Consider the following 21,481-nt stretch of genomic DNA (forward strand, 5'->3'; position numbering starts at 1 on the left):
GATTAAGAAGTTGCAATCTGGTTTCTTAATAAAGATATATTCTTCTCAAAGATACACTGTGTTCTGAATAACAATCTCATGAAATTAAAATGTGATTCAAAGGGACATGCAGCCTTCATTCCAGCCCTGAAGAAAAAAGTGTCAGAATACAAAAGAAGTTTGTTGTTCACTGTCAATTTGTTTAATTATGGTATCAGGACTTAACATTTATTGAGTTTTACAAATTGAAGCTTGCTTCAGATTAATTACAAACAGTACAGTTGATTGGAATAAATACATGAGAGAGAGACATGCTTATTCCTTGTTATCTCATTTGCTATGATATATGCTACAAAACTATGAAAACTGATAAAAGGTTATTTACCAAAAAAGAAACAAGAGTAAGCCATGGTTTTTGTACACAGTGGATTTTTGGAGGATTTTAACATGAAATTAGAAAATGTTTCCAATTGCTCTCTTTCATCTAATATTGAGCTAGAGCATGTGGGGTAAATATGCTGATAAAGCATGAAATGGCTTTTATATAAAAGTACTGATATCTGAATACAATCATAGAACATTGATTGTTGTGGGAAAATTGCATTTAACAAAGGGATCTCCTGCAAATGACAACAAAATCACATAATATAGATACCTTACTTAAGGTTTCCATCATTTTGGGACAATATACCAATTGAATTATATAATATTTGTTAGCATTATTGAATTTAGTCAAGATTTTTATGCGATATGCTACAAAAGCTTTCTAGAATTTATTTTGATTTCATATTTACTTCATTACAGTGTTTGATTTAAGTAAGCTTTAGAATAGCTCTATAATTTTGTTATATATATTTTATTGATCTTAGTATTTGATGCAGATCACTAAAGGGCGATCAATACTGACTGAATATAAAAACAATATTTAGAAGTAATCATTTTGTGATGATTACAGGAATGGAAGAATAAATAAAAGATATATGCAAATTATCTAAAAATAAAATGAAATAAGTAATTTTTAATAAATCACCTATAAAAACACATTTACAATTCCAAACAATAAAATAACTAATTTTTAATCAGATATTTGCAGTTAAAGAATGTTAAGACATAATCCTTAGAATTCATGCTCTCAAAACTTTACATAAATACTTTACATCTTTACATAAATACACACAATCTCTCAGAATCAGTTATTATGCAACTAACAATATATCAACAGATTTTTTTTTCATCTTATGATCTTTTCAATTCACTTCTACAAAAGTGATAGACAACAATAAAAATAGACCCTAGCCATTAAATAAAAATAAATGCAAGCAAACATTAAGCATTAAAGCTTAAGAAAGATTTATGAAGCGACACTTACGTAATGCAAGGTGCTTTGGTTTTTCAATAGTTTCCGCTACTTTGCAATCAGATCTAGGTGGTATGTTATTTTTTATAATTATTTGTTCAGTTTTTGAAACAGCAGGCTCTGTTGTCAAAACAGGTGGAGGCAAATTTTCATCTTTAATCTTCACTTTAATTTTCAGACTTTGTTTACAGTCAGATGTAGGTTTTATACTACTTTTCATAGCTATTTGTTTCTTTCTTGAAAAAGCAGACTTTGCTGTAACTCGAGGAGGTAAATTTTCATCTTTTGCCTTCATCTTAATGTTCAGACTTTGCTTATAGTCAGATGTAGGCTCTATACTTTTTTTAACAGTTATTTGTTTATTTCTTGAAAAAACAGGCTTTGTTTTCAAAACAGGTGAAGGTACATTTTCATCCTTTATCTTCACTTTCATTTTCGAATTTTGCTGATCAGACTGCTGAACATTTCTCGTATTAGGTTTAACAGAAAATCTACAAAAGTAATTGATTATTGAATAAACAGAAAAGCTGAACATAAAATACAATAGTGCAAAATACTCATGCAAATATCATTTGCAAACAAGATTTTTCCTTCTCCAACAGAAAATGACTTACTGAAAATAAAGTTTAAAATTATTTTTGTAACTAAAAATACACTCTTATCAGTCTTTAAAGGAATATAACCTTTAAAATAATCATGATTGATTGAATGAATAAAAGTGCAAGACACGCAACTCCATTTTTGATTCGATTTTCCCAAAAATTTTAGAAAGGGTACAAGATTCAATGAATATGAAGAAAATATTATGAAAGCATTAAAATATTTTTAAAGATGACATTCATCATCAAGGAACAAATAATTAGTTAATCAGTTAAAATTTTGCCCTCTATAGACACCAGAATTATTTTTAAAGAATTTTTGGGTGGCTGTATTATAGAAGAGATAAATTTTATTTACTTTTCAAAATTGCCGTTCAATACATAGCATAAAATTTAGCAATCTAGTGCAATCTAGTGCCGTTTAATACATAGCATAAAATTTAGCAATCTAGTGCCATCCAAACAAATATTAACACATATAATAACTAATCCAACATAAAATACTGGTATTTTTTTATTATCTGCATCCTTAACAAAAAGTCAAAAACTCATGGTTGACTTTGGAGAGCATTCCCAAACTAATTGCCAACTCTGGAGAGAAACATTTGTTTGGATATCTTTATATTTATTTCAGTTATGCATCTAGTGCTGCCATCTTTTTACATTCCCCCATACACAGGTTTGCCAATTAAATAAGAGAATAAAATTCCCTTATTTTTCTAGAATTTCTAGGTGGGTTTTAAGAAAATTCTAGGTTAGAAGTGTAGTGCTCACTGGCTGTGCTGAGAGTAAATTAATTATGGTATCACTTGAAAACACAAAAACATGTGAATTGTAATGAAAAATTTGGCTGTACCCCCAAAGTATTACCATTATACCTATAACAGGAGTTGTTCTCAATAAATTTCAAATTAAGTTTTTGCCAAACTAAGAAAACTTGCTATATAGTATTTCCATACTAAACTACCATTCGCTACAGCAATGAATTCTATCACAAAATTAGAAGTCCAAATAAATTCTTTTTTTAACTGCATGAAAAGAGTAGGTAACACCAGGAATGAGTGTTAGTGCATTTGAAATATTTGCTGGCACTGACACTAAAATACATTTATAAATAAAATGTCAGCACAAAAATATTTGATTTAAAGTGTACTTAAAAATTAATTTTACATATATAAAAACATACATCTAAAAAAGAAATCAAAGACTTAAACTGCAATACATTCTAGATGTACAATACATTCCATCTAAGTAATAAACAGAATCAGAAATGAACTTCATAAACTTTTCAATATAATGTTTAAACTTATAAACATTGGATTTTTTCCACCATTAACTATGATAAAATTATATCATGAATGACAGACTGTTTTAAAACATATTATAAATAAATTCTGGAATGTTATTGTTTACAAAATGGCAATGGTGGAGCAGCTATATCTATTGTATAAAAATATATATAATTGCAGAACAATCACCTCTGTAATAATATTAGGACAGTTGTTAAATTCTGAAAGGTCAAAAAAGCATTTTTTAAAAATAAAATCAATAGACTTTTGATGAAAAACTTTTAATATAAGCATATATAATACAAACTAAATGTAATTTTTGAATATAAATTCTAGTATCAAAAGTACAACATTCAAATATTATGTTTTCATTGTCCTTTCGAAAATTCCCCAAAATGTAAGAAATTCATCACCAACTTTCTGCAAAATACATCCATTATGTGTTAATACAATGAAGAAATTTTCATTTTGTCAATTTTTTCTGGAGCCCTCTAGAATTGTGGGTCTGTAAATCCTGCCTTCAAATCCGTCTAAACTTTCCAAGTAGCAATGCGTGAAATCCTAAAGAAAAATTAGTCCTACCAATTCTGTAAGAGGAAAAGGGCTAGAAATATTTGAAAAAGAAAGTGGAAAAAATGTAAAATTTGTTTTATAGAGAAAACTAACACATATTCTGAAAATTCTGAATATTCTGAGACAATTACACGGGAAAAATTCTTACCATGAAAAAATTAAAAAGGAAGAAATATTTAATTAATTATATAGCTATTTTACTTTTGCTATGAATTGTTTTGTAAACTGTGCTTTATAGCATTTATTACCTTGTTTATTTTTTAGATTCAAAATACTATATAATAAGTTGCCAAAATGGAAAGTGATGCCACTTTATAATATGACAGCAAAAGAAAATAAAAATGTTTTATTTTAATTTTATTTCTTAAATGTAATTTAAATATATTACCATTATTTTAGTTAAATTTATCCATGTTATAATGTTTCCAAAAAAATCGTCGAAAAACTCCCAGATATCCGAATAAAAAATTTTCTAAAGAAATTTGTCTTAATATCTCCAAAATTTTGATAAGTCACCAAATTTAGAGCCATTTAATAAAAGAATTCACATCCTCAAAAGCAGAAAGTTGTTTAAATGCTCTTCATTTAAAAAAATGAAATAATTTTGAAATGCTTTTGTTTGACTTTTTGCTCATAAACTCCAGTATCCCGCCTTTTACATTAGAAATAGCAACAAATGATAACTCATGAACCCATTCAAAAGATAATTATATTTGTCAGTGAATTGCCAAAAATATTCCTCCATAATGATAATTCACACTCAAAACAACAGTCATAAAAACAAGACAGAAATTTCAGATGATTAAAATTAAGGACTTGGCCGAAATTAAGGACTTTTAAGGACTGTACGAATCCTGCATGCAGTATCTGAAGAAAAAAGTGCAGATCTACTTTCCCAAGGAAAGGAACCGGATAAACTTTTATGTTATGTACTGTGGTGGGAAGATCCAGTGTTTCTTATCAATTCTTTCTTATCGATCCTAATCAAAGTGTTTCTGCTTCAGAAAAATTTGAAGAATTCAATTCTGAACTTAAAAATCCTTCTTAAAACTTAAAAAACGCCATGCAGCCAGCCAATTCTCAAGGATTCGAGCCCCAGAACGTACTACCAGTGTTTTGCAATCCTATGCCAAGTTTACCTCTTGGCTATCTGCGGGCCCTCGCAAATTGAAAGAAGTGTTGACAACCAGAAAGTGCCAAATACTTTTTTAATAGCATTTGCTAAGTAAAAATGAAAATAAATAAATAAATAAATAAATAAAACTTTGGGTCACAAACTAAATTGAGATCAAATAACTTACTTTTCATGAAAATTTTTCTTGATTGTTCTAGCATTTTTCATATTTCCATCTTTAGCAGTTTTTTTCTAAAGTATACAAATTAAAAGGTAAAGTTCTAATTACATTTCATACAAACACAGTTTGTTAAAACAACAGTGAACAAACAAACAAAACAAAACAAAACAAAACAAAAAAAAAAAAAAAAAAAAAAGATGGCTTAACAATGAACACTGACATTTTTAACACAAATATCAACATTTTTTAGGCCTTTTTAAGCCAATTTTAATATAAACATTGTATATTCCATATTCAAGACAATTTTTTTATCTCTTAGAAATAAGGCTCAGCTTTGAGTAAAAGATACTTCCTACAGGAGGTATAAAAATTAATACAACTGTAATAAAGACCTTTCATTGCTTCAGAAATGAAGGATAGTTATTACAGCATATTACTGTCAACTCTTTTATTTAGATGCTGGTTTTAATGAATCCATACAATATATAGATTTAAGTATTATTTTTAGTTCACTAATTTATTGAAAATAATTTTTGCAGTTAAAAATAGAAAAAAAAAAAAAAAAGGTGAAACTTACCAAGAAGAATATTTTAATATTTTATCAAATAATAAAATCATTAATTGTTTTAATGAAATGCAACACAACTTTTCATTTAAAGTATGTGCTGATGTAGCACATAAGAGCAATATACATACAATTAAGATAAAAAAGCATGCCAAACAAGTATTAATTTAGAAGTCAAACAATAAAAACCAGTATTATATTTGCAAATTTTCACAGGACTAGTTTCGATGGTTTTACCGAACCATCATCCTCAGCTGCCAAAGCACAAATGAACGAGATAAGATATAGTGAATAGGTAAGATAAGATAATAATGGCTGGACAGGAGTTAAGCTACTGCCACCATCTATTTATGAAATGCAAACTAAAGCATAATTTCCTTAAAGGCTGAAGGCAAAGATGTATTGGAATTACGGTCGTTAACTAGAACAAAAAGATTGTTTTGAATGTGAAATGCCCCTAGAAAATCTAATTCATCAATGCAAGATGCTTTTTGAATAATTTTGGCTGCAGAAAAATTGAAAGATTGATTTTAGGACCAACAATGCTGGGCAACAGAAGACTTTTGTGTTTCCATTTTTCTACCATATGCCTCAGGTTCCTTAATGCAAAATTTTAAGACTCTCTAATTTTGAACAATGTAAATTATACCATACTGACAAGGAATCCTGTAAATATACCAGAAATTCATATTCAGAATGGGTTCATCGAGTATGGAACTCGTAATTTATTGATATGAGAATATATGACCCAAAAGTTAAATTTCTGTAAAATACGTGCAATTTTATTGCTAATTGATGGAAAGAAAGAAATGACAACAGAATTCTTATAATTTCCCAAAACAAATGTGTGCTTTTTGGTGTGTTGAGATGAGAATTTTTTAGCTGCTTGATTAATAATATTGGGTGAAAAGTCCCTGTCAATAGCTACTGCTTTTAAATAATTTAGTTCTTGATCAAGAGAAAATTTGGAGAAGCAAACTTGAAGTGCAAGGGAAAAACAGGAATAAAATAGAGCTAACTTTTGTTTAATCGGATGATATTTGAAATGTGTAGAAGGCAAATTGATGAAGGTTTATGGTAAACTGTGGTACTGAAGTTGGATGTGTTACGTGTTACCAAAATGTCGAGGAACGGAAGAGAATTGCACGTCTCAAGTTCAAAAGTGAACTGAACAGCAGGATCAATGGAATTCATTGTTGAAAGAACTTTGCTTAAATCATCTTTATTACCGTCAAACAGGGTAAAAGTATTGTCAATGTAGCTGAACTATACTGCGAAGTTTAAAGTTTCAAATAATTTTGATTCATAATAATGCACGTAGGTATCAGCCAGGATGGGACTGAGGGGGCTTCCCATAACTAATCCCTCAGTTTGCTTGTAATACTTATTTTGGGAAACAAAATGTGCTTGTTTCAAACAGAGTTTAGTGAGGTAAATTAGCTCATCAATTTCGATGCAAGAAAAATGCAATTCATGAGTCTGGTTTCTAGATATCTTAATGCACCCTCCACTGGAACATTGGGGAATAATGATTTTACATCAAAAGAAATGATGAGTAAATTTCTAGGAGAAATGCTTTTAACTTTTTTTACAAACATTATTGAATTTTTTATGGTGTAAATGTTATTATCCATAGAGTGGAAAATCTAGAAACTAAATATTTAGTTAACAGATACGAGGTAGAGCCTAAATTTCATACAAATAGAGCAGAAAGAAATATCACTTTGATGAATTTTGGGAAGAGCACGCTCTTTATTCAAAAAACATCTTCCACTGGTGAATTAGATTTTCTAGAGGCATTTCACATTCAAAAAAATTTTTCTCTTCAACGCTCCTAATTCCAATCCATCTTGGCCTTCAGTCTTTAAGGAAATTATGTTTTAGTTCTCATTTCATCAATACATTATGCCAGTAGCTTAACTGCTGTCAAGCCATTCTTACCTATCTAATTACTATATCTTATCTCGTTCGTTTGCACTTTGGCAGCTGAGGGTGATGGTCTGATAAAAGCATCGAAACTAGTTCTGTGAAAATTTGCAAATACAATGCTGATTTTTGTTGTTTGACTTCTAAATTAATACTATGTAGCAGGGTCGGCCAAACTTCATGTCAATAACAGCCGCACATTTGAATTCGGGAATGTTCGAGAGCCGCATCTGGATTTTTCTAAAAGCCTACAAGTTCATATTTACATCATTATAGAAGCAGTGGAAGAGGTTTTAAATAGAAAGAAATCCCTGATAACGTTGTAAAAAGAGTCTAAACTAATTAATTACTTCTTTTTGGACACAGAACAGTTTTAGTTTACCATATTTCATACATATATTTTATATCCACGAGCCGCACAAATTGCCTGCGAGAGTCATATCAGGCTCGCGAGCCGCACTTTGGCCACCCCTGCTATATAGTATCTCTAAGATGGGTGAGTAGGAAATAATTTTGAAGAGCAGTTAAAAATTTTCAAGCCAAAATGCATGTTTTCCTATGACATATTATATTTAATAGGATTTCTATGAAGCAGTAAATAAAGTGTTTGCTGTTTAAGAAATAATACATATAAGTAAAAAAAACCTCATGTTGAAGCTGCCAAATTTTCAAAATGCATCAAACTCTGGCAAAAATGTGCGCAACAGTTCTACAGTTTAAACAAATAATGTAACCAATTTTGTACCTATTATGTTGTACACCAAGTCCTCATAATATTTATAGACAATGGTGACCTTATTTTTCTAGTTTTTGTTTATTTTTTTTAAACTCAATTGTAAAATATGTGTTTCTGGGATGTTCTTGCAATGAAAGAAACTGAAAAATTTCTGCAGGAATACAGTATTTTCATGTGAATTGCCTTTAAGAATAGTTTCAAGGCAATTTGCATGAAAATACTGCATATGAACTTGGTAAACAACAAGATGAATAGGTATAAAAATGGTGACCTTTTTCATTAAAACTGCTGCTAGAGTTTGATACATTCTAAAAATCTGGCTGCTTAAGGTCTTTTTCACTTATACGTGAGTAGTATTTCTGAAACTGCAAACACTTTACTTATAGCTTCATAGATTAGCCTATTAAATATAATATGTCATAAAAAAATGCATTTTAAAGAAAATTTAAGAGATTTTCCATGAAATTTCCGCCATAATAAAAATCTGCTTATAAGTAGTTTTTGATGTATATAAATTATATATGTGCATATCTGCATAAAAACCATTTATTACAAGTTATCATTCTTTGTGTTCTCCAAAAAAACACCAAAATAGTAGTGCGAATACATAAATATTCAGAAATATATTATATTAGTAGAGATCTTTTGGATCAGATCTTCAATTGATAGCATGCCAAAATGTGATAACCTCTTCATTTCAGCTCATGAGTAACTATGCAGCAGTGTTAAATATTACTATGGATAAACAGGAAGAATGAATAAGGATCCACCAATTCTCTTCTGAGATTTTTAAGGTGAACATTTATGATCAAGTTCTTTCAAAACAAAAGTGTAATCCAGTCTGAAAGGCTTTAGTTCAAATGTTATGAAAACTGGAAAATGAAACCATATTTTACTATAGTTGAGGTACTGTTATTTTGCCATGACACGACAGACTTACAAAATGCTATTTCAAAGAACTGCATATTCTTTTTCTGACTTTTGGTTTATTACTTATGTTGAGAGCTCATGTTGAGAAAATTTTCTCAACAGTAACTAGGCATGAGTCATTGTACAACTGTCAGTTAGAATAATTACATGCACTCTCCTTCGTGAATTTTTGATTTGTCATTGTTCTAGTATTTATTTTTGGTTTAATAAAACAGTCCTTTCTTCCATGCAAGTACATATAATTAGGGTTGCCATTTATATCTCTAATTTGATTTTGCAGTAGCATTTTACGTATCGTGCCAAGTGGTGCACCAATAACTGAAAGGTACCACTGCTTTTATAAATTTATTGTATACTACATATAATCAAAATTCTCACGTTGGAAAAATTAAATGGAGACAAAGAAGATAACGCACATATGCAAAATCAGCTTCCACAAGGCAGGGTTCGTAGCCACATTTTAGTTAAAAAAATAAGCACCTATAAGCACTTTTCAAGCACATTTTAAGGAAAAATATAAGCACCTGTCTAATTACATTACACACAACTGCATAACCTTAAAAGAAAAATTACACTTGTAATTTAAAATATGAGCAATGCCATATTTATTAAGAAAATGAACATTACCTCAACCATGGAAAACAATTTTTTTTTTTTTTTTAAATTTTAAATGACAGTTCAATTTACAGAATTAGTTTACAATGAGAGGGGGAAAAAAACTATGCAGAACTAAACTATATTACAAGATTTAATGATGAAATTTCAGTTCAAAATATAGAAAATAAATAATAAGCCATATTAATTGTATTCGTATGGCACCTAATAATAAATACAATTTATTTTTCCACTCATATTAATATTTAAATAATTTAACTTAAATCAAAAATCTGAACATTTTCTAAATTTTCATTGCATAACAGTTTTCCCTTAACATACATTCCAAGCAAAGTAATTTAAGTAAAAAAGAGGCACATTTCTGAAATCAGAAGACGGGAAATTGCTTCATGCAGTCTCCTTTAACAGTTAAAGCTTAACTAACCCGCATACTCAGAAATTGCCGAATATTCCGGATAGTAACTGGAAAAAGAGGAGTGGGGGAGATTGTAGCCGTTCTTTAGATTTCTCGGCTAAATAAATGATTATGACATTCGATATATGCATCATATAAAAATAGACCAACGGAACTATTCGGCTTAGAAAGCACAGTAAAACTCTTTTCAGTGTTCATAAATAAATCTCCGACTGAACATCAAAATTAATTATTTCTGCAAAATACCGCAAACGTTATTGCGCAATACGTGCGGCGTAATTCTTCCACATGTGATATTACGCAATCGAAATCAACAGCTGCCGGTATTCGGAGAATAAAGTACCAAATAAAGGAAAAGAAAGAGACTTACTAATCTGGGGTGTTTCTGATTCTAATTTTCAACAGACTGTGTTAAATTTCCGGAACTGATTTAATCTTCACTTAGGTTGGGTAAACCGCAAAAACTTTTAGTCCTATTCAATCCAGATTGGACAGTGACACACATACACACACAAGGAAAAAAAAAAAAAAAAAAAATCCGCTGCTTCAATATTAGAGATTTTGCGCAGAAAGGGGAGAACCTCCCAACTTCTGTACTGTATAATGTATTGGCAAAAAAAAAAAAAAAAAAAAAAAAAGAGAGAGAGAGAGAAATTATTTTGCCTATTCGATTACTTTTCTTTTATTTAAGCATTCCGAATATTATTCCCTAGAGAGCTAATCTGTGTAAAAACACGCCCATTTTTGGAAGTTTATCTATACTTCAGCAGGTACTGCAACTATATTATTATAAATATTCATGCATATACTCATAATATAAGCATAACGATCATAATAAACACGAATATGAACTGAGCACGCGGAACAAGAATGCAAATTATTAAAATCTTGATAGAAATTCAAACGTGTGTAGTATTTGGGTGAGCGGAAAAGAATACCGAATGTACCGGAATTTTCTACAATTTCCGCAACCAATAGAACGACATGCACCTGTCTGTACTCTCACACGCACCATAGGTTACGGTAATGCAGAGAAAGGGTGGAAAGCAATTTCCGGGAGTATGATTCACCATCTGACGTTGCAAATAAAGAAGAAAAGTTGTTTATTTAGTTTAGGCTTTGGTACGGGAAAAAAATGCGCATTCATTAAAAAAAAAGGATTAAAAAAAAAGCACTAAAGCAAAAATTAAGCACTAAAAACAAAAAAAAAATAAAGGTTTTAAAGAAAAAGTAAGCACCTATAAGGGCCTTTATATTTTATTTTCAAATATAAGGACTTATAAGCACTTGTAAGGACCGCTACGAACCTTGACAAGGGTTTTCTGTTTCAGCTTTTACAGTCAAAAGTCGTTTATTCGGACACCCATAATCTGGACCTCAAAGCTAAAAACTTTCTGCGCATGCGCCGCGTTGACACATGCGCATAGGTGTTTACGCATGCGCGTAAGACCTTTTACGTCTGCGCATATGCGTGTGCGCAAGCGCAGAATACGTTTTCGCATGCACGTTTTATGTATAACGGATGGTATAAGCTAAAATTATCTAATTATCTATTTCAGTTAATGTTGATGATTGCGTTGTTCCTTAATTTTTTAACTGGATCCGGCTTATTATTTTTTGCAGACTGTAAGAGCAATACTATAAAAGTAAACTTGAACTTTCGATTATGTCAAATAGAATTTCCGATTCTGCTGCTCCCAAAGGATCGTACAAAACGAAAGTATGTTTCGATGTCCATCAAACAAAAAGTGGAATTGCTGCAAAAAATGGATAAAGACATGAAGAATGTGACAGAGAGGTTAGTGAAAACGAAAAAATTTCGATTGACAAGTTAGTCGGTATTCTTGGCACAGCAATTAACGGGACTTGAACAGCGGAACTTTGTAACTGAACAAGAAATTATGTCTGTTTATAGAACTAAAGAGAAAGTATTATCACATAAAATGAAGCAACTTAAACAACTTACATTGAAAGAAATGTTTAATAAAGTAAACAAATAAATATTAAGCTTTTTTTTTTGTTTGTTTGTAAATTTTGATACCCTTTAGATCATAATTGTTCTTTATTTCATAAATTACGGTTTCATATTTTTAATTTTAGAATTTCTGCATGCCATCTTACGAGATTTAAACTGATGACCTATAATCCGGAATCGCTGAAGTCCCGATGAGTCCGGATTAACGACTTTTGACTGTACTACAAATGTATAATGCACTGTGCTCTTTAAGACTGAGTATCAAAACAAATGTTTAAAATGTTAACTTTTAAAAGCCTACCGCATTTTGTGAGATGGAGGAAAGTGTCTCCAGCCTCTTGATTATTTCTTTAAATAGAAGCTTTTTTTAATCAGCTTATGCAACCAGAAACTTGTAAATATGTCAATAAAAGAGTATTTTGAATGGAATAAAGTTTACAAAAAAGTTCCCAAAATAAGCCTTAGGAAAAAGTCATTATTTCAGTTATTCTACATTCTTATTAAATAAACAAATATTATTAACTAAGATAATAAGAACTAATATTGGCATTTCATTAAGAACTGGCAAACAAAACTTGGGCTTTTGTGCAAACAATTGGATTTAATCTGAGTAAGTTTAGACAATTTCTATTACCACAGATGAAGCTTCTTATCAGTTTCTTGCATTTAATGCTATTAAGAGAATTATAAAATTATTATTAAATGTGTCATACAACTGTTAAAGATCTTATATAACACTGATTTGTTGTATTCAAATTTAGAACATAAAAACTTATAACGATTTTAATTTGCAGCAATAGTTAAAAATGTACTTTATGCTCTGTTCTAGTTCTTTTGTATTATTTCCAAGTATTCCAATTCAAAGGCATACAAATTTAATTCAAATTTGAGAGGATGCAGGTATAAAAAATTAGCTATTCATACCTAGGACATGTTTTGAAGCTAATTTGTAATTCTGAAAGTACCCCAATTGTCAAACATAGAGTTATTTCTGACTTATTATTAAAAACTACAGAATAATCTATATCTATGAACAGTAGTTCATATTTAATTTATGACTTGCAGCCCTGAGAACTGGACAACCCTTCATTTAAAATTTTGGGTCTGTCACTTCCTTATTTGTATTTTATAATAATTTAGTTGCAGCTAAGAGAATAAGAGTCAGGTTTGCTTTTCAATTTAATTTTAAAGGATGAGTTACAGACTTCTGGTCGTCTCTAACTTTTTCTTTGTGCTTCTTCTGCCCAAATAAACTACCAAATATACAGTTCTGCTCAGTAAACTATGAGTCAGAAGACATAAAGCACTAAACTTAGCATGAAAATGATTAATACATGCATAAGAATTGTTGCCAAAAATCTTTTTCAAAAGGCAATGCTGCAGAATTTGTTTACTTTAGATCTTAAATGATTTTATCATGTCAGATATTAGTGAGCTCGAATCCCTCTGAAATTGACCATGAGCAGCATTTTCTTTACACCAGAATTAAGATCGACAAAATATAAGGAACTAATTTATAACTGGCAAAAGGACACCTTTTAAATACATAAATGCCACTGTTGATATCCACTGAATCCAGAACTGAATCCACTGACTGAAATCCAGAATTCCTCCTATATATGTAAAAAATTAACCAACAGTCATCAAACCAAGTAGAATTACAGAGATGGGAAATATAAAAAACACAAAATATATAGGAAGAGGAATGCAATCAAAATCTGATTCAACATTATCAAAAGGAGGTAGATCAGATTCAATTTAACTCTTTTTCCCTTGGAAAACAACTGTGTTCAGAATTAGCTGAAGAACCATTCTAAATTATTTAATTATGAAAGTTCACCTGAAAATTTTGAATTCCTTTTCTAGCTGAAAATTTTGAATTTCATTTCTTTCCTGTCTTTGTGGAGTTGGTTTTAAATTTCTTACTTTTTGTCTATAATTGATTAATTTCATTAGCATATTGTGCAGAAATTATACTGGGATAATTTTGTTTTAATATAAAAATTTGTGTTACTGTTATATATGTCACAAAAATCAACAGAAATAAAATTAATAATTAATTTACATGTTATAGTGTGGATAGATTAGCAATGTACCACAAAAAAGAAAATTAAATGAATAATTAATTGATGTAAAACAAAATTAAACACAGCTATTAACAGAAACATTGGCTCATAATTCATAAGATGAATCATTGGTTCATAAATTCAGAAATATCTACAGTAAATTCAGATGAAATCAAATTTATCAAAAAAATTTATGCTGAAAATCACTACAAATGGGAGAATGTGCAATTAGTATAATTTGTTTCATTGACTGAATAAATTTCATTTATAGCTCGGAAACATTCACCTCAATAAAAACCAGGATAGTTGGCAGCTCTGGAAATAGTCTTACAGTTCATATCTGATGTATGCTGATGAAAACACTTAAGTTATAAAAATTCTGAAATTCACACATATTTTATAATAAACACAATTATATATGAGTACCTTACAGTAAAGTTATTTCTGTTTTTAGGAATACATTGGTCAAATTAACAATTCAATATCCAGTAGTGAACTATTCTAATCACAATCATAAAAATTTCCTATATTTTTTAAGTAGAAAAATTTATGTTTGGTTACATAAATAGGTATTTCATACTTCTGAGTAAAAAATGGGAAAAAATATCTTTTCATATTATTAGCATATAATTCATTACTTTCTTATTTAACGATAGCATATAATTCATTACTTTCTTATTTAACGATATTTACATATTATCCCTTTAATAGTGGAGCAGCATGATTTAGCCTCAGTTATGAGCATGACTTCACAACATGCTCTACATCTGTGCTTTCCTTTGATGTAACCCTAAAGGATTCTTGGTAAGCCACTTTTTTATGTACAAGGACACAAATTAACTTCTATTGTTATATTTTTTCCCTTGCATTAAAAAAAGAGAGAGAGAGAGAGAATTTGAGGGGTGTAGAATTTGTGGCTGCACTTTGGTTTATTTACACCTGGGCAAGAGAACATTTGTTCAATGGGATAAAGAACAACTGGATATGGCCAACAAAACAGCAGTAGATTGAAACAATCATTTGTACTCATGTTGTTCTAAACAGAGCTTCCAGTAAAACTAGGGTCAACGAAATGGACAAATAGATATTTTAGAGTGCACGAAGCCGAATTGCGCAGAGAGACTGATGAATGTTTCATTGTAAGAGTTGTAAACAAAAGTGCAGCTCAGAATTCTGGAGGAATGACGATACTATTTTGGCAGAATCTCCACCAACTCGATGGTAGCATACCTGCCAACCTCTAAAGATAAAAATTCAGAAGAACACAAAGAATTAATATCATGCTTTGATATTAAAAAAATAACAATTTATACAAATAGAAAAAAGAAAATTGTACTTACATTAGTAAATCTCAATTAAGTAGTAACTAAAAAATTTATTAGGAAACATAAAACAAGAACTTATTGTCACATAAAAAAATTATTGTAATGAATTTAGAGTGCATTTTTTGGCTTTAAGCCAAAAATTCTTTGGAAAATTTCCTGTCATAACAATTAGTTTCCTCATAACATTTAGCAATTAAAATGTTTTCTAGAGTTTTTGGTGAAATTGAAGAACGAAACATAGTTTTGTTTTTCTTCACAACACTGAAGACTCTCTCGCACTCAGCATTACTGTGTGGAATTACGAGAATAGCACATAAAACTCTTGCTAGTCTATCATATTTTGGTGTTCCATCAGCTCTTTTTATTCTTTTTAAGGTACCAATGAGGACATCAAGTCTATCTTCTCCAGAACTGGCAAAGTCTTCAAACTGTGCAGCAGAAAATTGGTTCTGTAGTTCATCTAAAGCATCATTATGGCATTCATTTTCTTTAATTGTTAACAAAAATGGAAATTTATCAATAAACGTGCTTAGTGGCACATTGTGTTCGATGAGGAATGCAGTAAACAAACACTCTGCCAAAATGACACCGGCATCCGAATTCGTAGCCGAATTTGAAAAAAAAAATCATCCACTTTCTTTGACGTTGTCGAAGCCGAAGCATTAACTTCATGCTTTTTAGACTTAACATGCTTCACAATGTCGCTTCTTCCACCATGACTTATTATGAAGTCACACACGCATGCGTTGCAAAATGCATAGTTATTTCCTTTGAAGGATTCTTTAATTGTTGGAAATTCGGCTTTGTAGGCAGGCCGAAAATATTGAGAATACGGTTTTTTTTAACTCATTTCGTAACAACGACGTATTAAAAAAATTCGTAGCACGTGGGAAAAAAAAAAAAAAAAAAAAAAAAAAGAATGCGACAATCCACGCTCGCTGAGTAATTCCCTTACTGCTGAAGCAAACGTGAAAAAAATAATCTGGCGCCCACAAAGAAAAGAGTGGGAGAAACAAGTTCAGCGCATTGGATTGGCTGGTTAAGCGGCAAGTTGGGAGAAACCGCAGGTTACTGGATTCGAAGTAGTCGGCAGTTGGCGGTAAAACACGATGCAATTGGCGAAAATCGCTGAATTGGCGAAGAATTCTAAAATTTCGACAAAAATCACTAAAAACACTTGAAAAAGGAAAAAAATCGTAAAAAATGGATTATGATCATAAAATCGTAAAGATAAACAAATTACAAATTAATTAAAAATTACGAAAAATTCGTAAAAGTTGGAGATATGTGGTAGCCAACTTTCACAGTTGATGGAATAATACATAAGTATCCATAAATGCCTTGAGAGAAAATTACTCTAAATTTGTTGCCAATGGAAACTGGTTACATTAAAAAACAATATAAAAGAAGTTACAGATATTAGTTTTCCCTAAAACTGAAAAAGGAGAAGACAATTAATTGTCTAGAATATGAATAAATCAGTAATAATATTTAAAATACTTACGTTATGTAAAAATTTAGAGGTTACATATGAATCCGTTCTGCTATCAGGAGTATTTTTATTCAATGCTGATGGAGCTGGCCTTAAATTACAGAAAATAGAATTTTAATAAAAGAGATAATGCAGTGCCTAATAAATTTAAAAAACTAAAAGCATTTACTTACAAGTTTTTTGTTAATTTTACAGATGATGTAGGAACAGGTATTCTGGATTTAACAGGCAAAGGTATTTTGCTTCTGTAACAATAAAAGAGAAAATCATTTTAACATTTTAATTACTAGCATAACATTTTGTTTCAACTTTTAGAAATTCCTTCTTAACATAGAAATTTGGAACATAGCATCAACATACTGTGTTTATATCTTGATTTATGCTATGCTTTTATTCCATTACTAAGTGATCCAATAGCTTCTGAAAATTTTTTATCTACTTTATAACAGCACGCAAAAATTGCATGAAACATAAGGAAGGATATATTACTATTTTATCTGCCTGACAAATTAAAATAAGGATAACATAAGTGTTGATAAGTAATTAAAAAAAGTAATCTGATACCACATATAAAGAAAGATACACATAACATAATTTGAAAGGGTATGCAGGCATCTGTTCTCATTCAGTAGAATTACTGAAACTACAAACCATTAAAATACAAAAAAAAAAAAAAAAAAAAAAAAAAAAAAAAAAAAAAAAAGAGCCAGTGTCCCTTTTTCTCTTAACGTAAATAACATCATTTGTGAATACATGCTAAAGCTAAATAAATTACTTTATGCGCACAAAGGTAACAAAGTTGGAAATATCAGATTTTTGCCAGTAAGCCCCAGCATTTATCATAGTATATTGGTCACAAAATTCCATGAAATCCTTCCTATTTGGGCTTCATCTAATGCCAACTTGTTTGACTGCAACTGTGTTTTTTTTAAGTATTTCACCCCTTTTTTTTGTTAAAGTTTTAATTATTCTTTAAACATTCAAAACATTTCAAAAACATTTCAGTTATAAATCACTTCAATTATTAATTATTATACTTCTGCATTTTTAAAACAGCTCTTCACATATCATTGCGAAACAGCAGGAAATCCTAATGGTTATGCTCGACTTCAGGTTTTTCCAAGACATTCCATTTTTACCTCTTTTTCTTTACTAGCGAAGTAAAGCACTGCAGTTTTACATAATTTCTGAGTAAGCTATTTGAACGAATTGAAATAATTCTTGCATTTAAACTTATATTCCAAATTAAGATTTGACTTGAAATTAATGTAGATAATTACCGAGAGAATTATATTTTTGTAGCGTAGTTTATGTGAGATGAAATCACTTGGGGGCATGTGATATGAACCATGATAGCATAGAAAATTCTTAAATTAATGCCTTTTTATAAATTTATTGTCTTTATTGGCTTTTTACAAAATTTAAAATGATGTTAAAATGTTTCTGCCTTCAAAATTAAAAATTCTTAGAACTAACTTTTTTAAATATTTTTTGTGCATACTATATGTTGTAGCCAATAAAGTTTGCTTGGCGAGATTTGCGCTGGTGAAACGGAAAAGTACCTTATGATCTAAGAATTATTTAAAAAAAAAAAAAAAAAAAAAAAAACTTAACATTTATTTGTTTACTTTATTAAACATTTCTTTCAATGTAAGTTGTTTAAGTTGCTTCTTTTTTTTTGTGCTACTACTTTCTCTTTAATTCTATAAACAGACATAATTTCTTGTTCAGTTACAAAGTTCCACTGTTCAAGTCCTGTAACTCCTGTGTCGAAAATACCGAGTAACTTGTCAATCGAAATTTTTTCGTTTTCAATAAACTTTCTATCACTTTCTTCACTATTTCTGGATCTAGAACCATACTACAGATTTCGCCATCCGTTAATTGATTGATGATTGGGGCATTGCCGCCGCAATGAAAAACTTCTGTTACATCATCTTCATTTATTACTGCTTCTCCACATTTCTTTATAAAAACCAATAACTGGAAAATTTCACCTTTATTTTGCAATGTCCGAAGTAACTGGCTATAAATTATGCCATGCATTTTTAAACGTATCTGGAGGACACATCCTCCCATGATCTTGCGATGCTCCACACAGCAGATTTTATGCTAAAAAATTTCAAAAAGGTCTTGAATAGTCTTGCCATTGTTCAAGAAATTTAACATAGATTTTTTAAAATGCTACTTTATATTTGCATTTTAGTGTGTGCACTATTCCCATATCCACAGGCTAAATGACAGACATACGATTTGGAGGGAAAAATAATACAGATACATTATCTTTCACTTAAACTTTAAGTGAAGTATGCGCCGAATAGTTGTCAACAATCAGGACTATTTTTGAATCATCAGGTAAACCAACCAATTCAAATGTTGCCGAGCCTCGGGTATAAAATGATTTTCAAACGAATCATTAATCAATACTTGTGTCATCTATGCTCCTTATTTGCACGATATATAACGGGGAAAATCGTTACTCCTTTAAATGCTCAAGGTCGCGCATGTTTTCTGATTACGAAAAGTTTGCACTTGTGCGTTCCTGCAGCATCTGCACATACTAAAATTGTTAGTCTCGCTTTGGAATCTTTGACACCAGTTCGAGCTTTTTCGGTAGAGGTTGCCAAGGTATTTCGCAGTACATATTGCCAGAAAAGACCAGTTTCATCAGCGCTGTAAATTTGTTCTGAAGATAATTGCTCACTAGTAACGAGTTCAATGAATTCATCGGCAAATTGTCCAGCAGCTTCAGTATCAGCTGAAGCTTTTTCACCTGAAATTTTTAATTGTCTTATATCATAGTAATTTTTTAATTTGGTTAACCAACCTGTCGAATATGTGCACTCAGTGCTTAAGTTCATTTCTTCATTATATATTTTGGCTTGAGCCATTAGCATTGGACCTGTCAATGGCCCGCCCTCACTGCGACGCTGTCTGGCCCATTCAATCATCACTTTGTCATGATCGTCACTTTCAGCATAACAAACCGTTTTTCTGTTATTCATTGCAAATGGGGTGTCCGAATCCACAAAAAATTGAAAAAGTTCCTTTTTCTTTTTGCTTATGTCATATACAGTTGACTTTCCAATGTCATACTCCTCGCATAATTTTGAGACAGATATGCCTTTATTCATTTTTTGCAGCAATTCCACTTTTTTGATAGACATCAAACATGCTTTCACTTTGTAGATCCTTTGGCAGCTCCAGAATTGGAAACTCTTTTTGACATAATCGAAAGTTCAAGCTTAATTTTTATAAAATTGCTCTAACAGCCTGCAAAAAATAAGCTGGATCCAATCAGAAGATTAAGGAACAGCGCAATCTGCAACATTAACTGAAATGCCTTAGAATCAGTAAAGATAATTTTAGCCTAGCTTATACTGTCTGTTACACATTAAACACGCATGCATAAACGCATTACGCACATGCGTAAATCATATAAAAAAAGTTTGTGGCTTTGAGGTCCAGATTATAGATCATTCCGGATAATGGACATCCAGATTACGGACTTTGTACTGTATTACCATTCAAATATACTTCTAAGTTTACTATTATAAAAGACTTTAAAAAAAAAAAAAATTGTATACACATATCTAGCAATACTTCATTTCGGTTAGTCTCATCATTGGCTACGTAAAGTTTAGACTAGTTAGCTTCACCCTCATCGACCGGCCTCCCAGAGATTTGTCATATCAACTGCCATTTGAACTTCTGATGATTAGTAGCATGCACAACATTTCCATACATGCCTATAATTGCTGAAATGTAGCAGATATGCCATTTTTTCACCGACAATGTCACTGAAGTAACTTTACAAAGACTTTTTCATGTTATGTTACCAAAAGTTATGCGAGAGCTACAACATTCTATAAAGGATGCGGCAATCGCCCAGAAGCTTGAATCAAGTGATGCAATTGCATCCGAGTCTTTGATTAACCTATATTTTAGTATGATGTGACTGGTTGCATGATTGCTGTGAATCTGACTGATGGGGAAAATATCTGTCAGATGTCAGTTAGGAAGTACATCACATATTGTGTGCTTTGCATTGTAAAATGGTTGCCGGTGGAGTGGAAAGTGAGGGGAAAACAGAGAGTGGAAGTTGCCAGTGGAGTGGAAACAAGAGAGTGGAAGGTGTTTTTTTTTTCTAAGTGGTTGAGGACAGAAAAAAAGAAACTTTGTTGGATGTAATTCAAGGGAATTATAAGTGTTCTGTTTGTATAAAGAAAATGTGTATGGTCGAATGTAAAGATTGTTTAGATGACTTTGAATGGGTTTGTTGCAAGAAAGGTTCAAATGCTTACCATATAAAACATTCCATTAGAAAGGGAACATGGTTTGAGG

The 21,481-nt window shown here is 30.6% G+C and overlaps 1 protein-coding gene across 1 annotated transcript in view; it reads right to left on the reverse strand.

Moving 5' to 3' along the window:
- Positions 1-21,481, reverse strand: part of LOC118195923 (uncharacterized) — a 115,858-nt gene that overhangs the window by 86,560 nt on the left and 7,817 nt on the right. The window contains exons 3-6 of the mRNA XM_085817008.1: positions 17,311-17,382; positions 17,150-17,228; positions 5,099-5,163; positions 1,349-1,827 (exon numbers count right to left, since the gene is read on the reverse strand). Coding sequence (XP_085673134.1) covers positions 1,349-1,827; positions 5,099-5,163; positions 17,150-17,228; positions 17,311-17,382 — 695 coding nt within the window. The remainder of the gene's footprint in view (positions 1-1,348; positions 1,828-5,098; positions 5,164-17,149; positions 17,229-17,310; positions 17,383-21,481) is intronic.

Source organism: Stegodyphus dumicola, chromosome 1, assembly GCF_044657685.1.
Source record: "Stegodyphus dumicola isolate Sdum_Otavi_A_Nest chromosome 1, ASM4465768v1".
Classification (NCBI taxonomy): Eukaryota; Metazoa; Arthropoda; class Arachnida; order Araneae; family Eresidae; genus Stegodyphus; species Stegodyphus dumicola.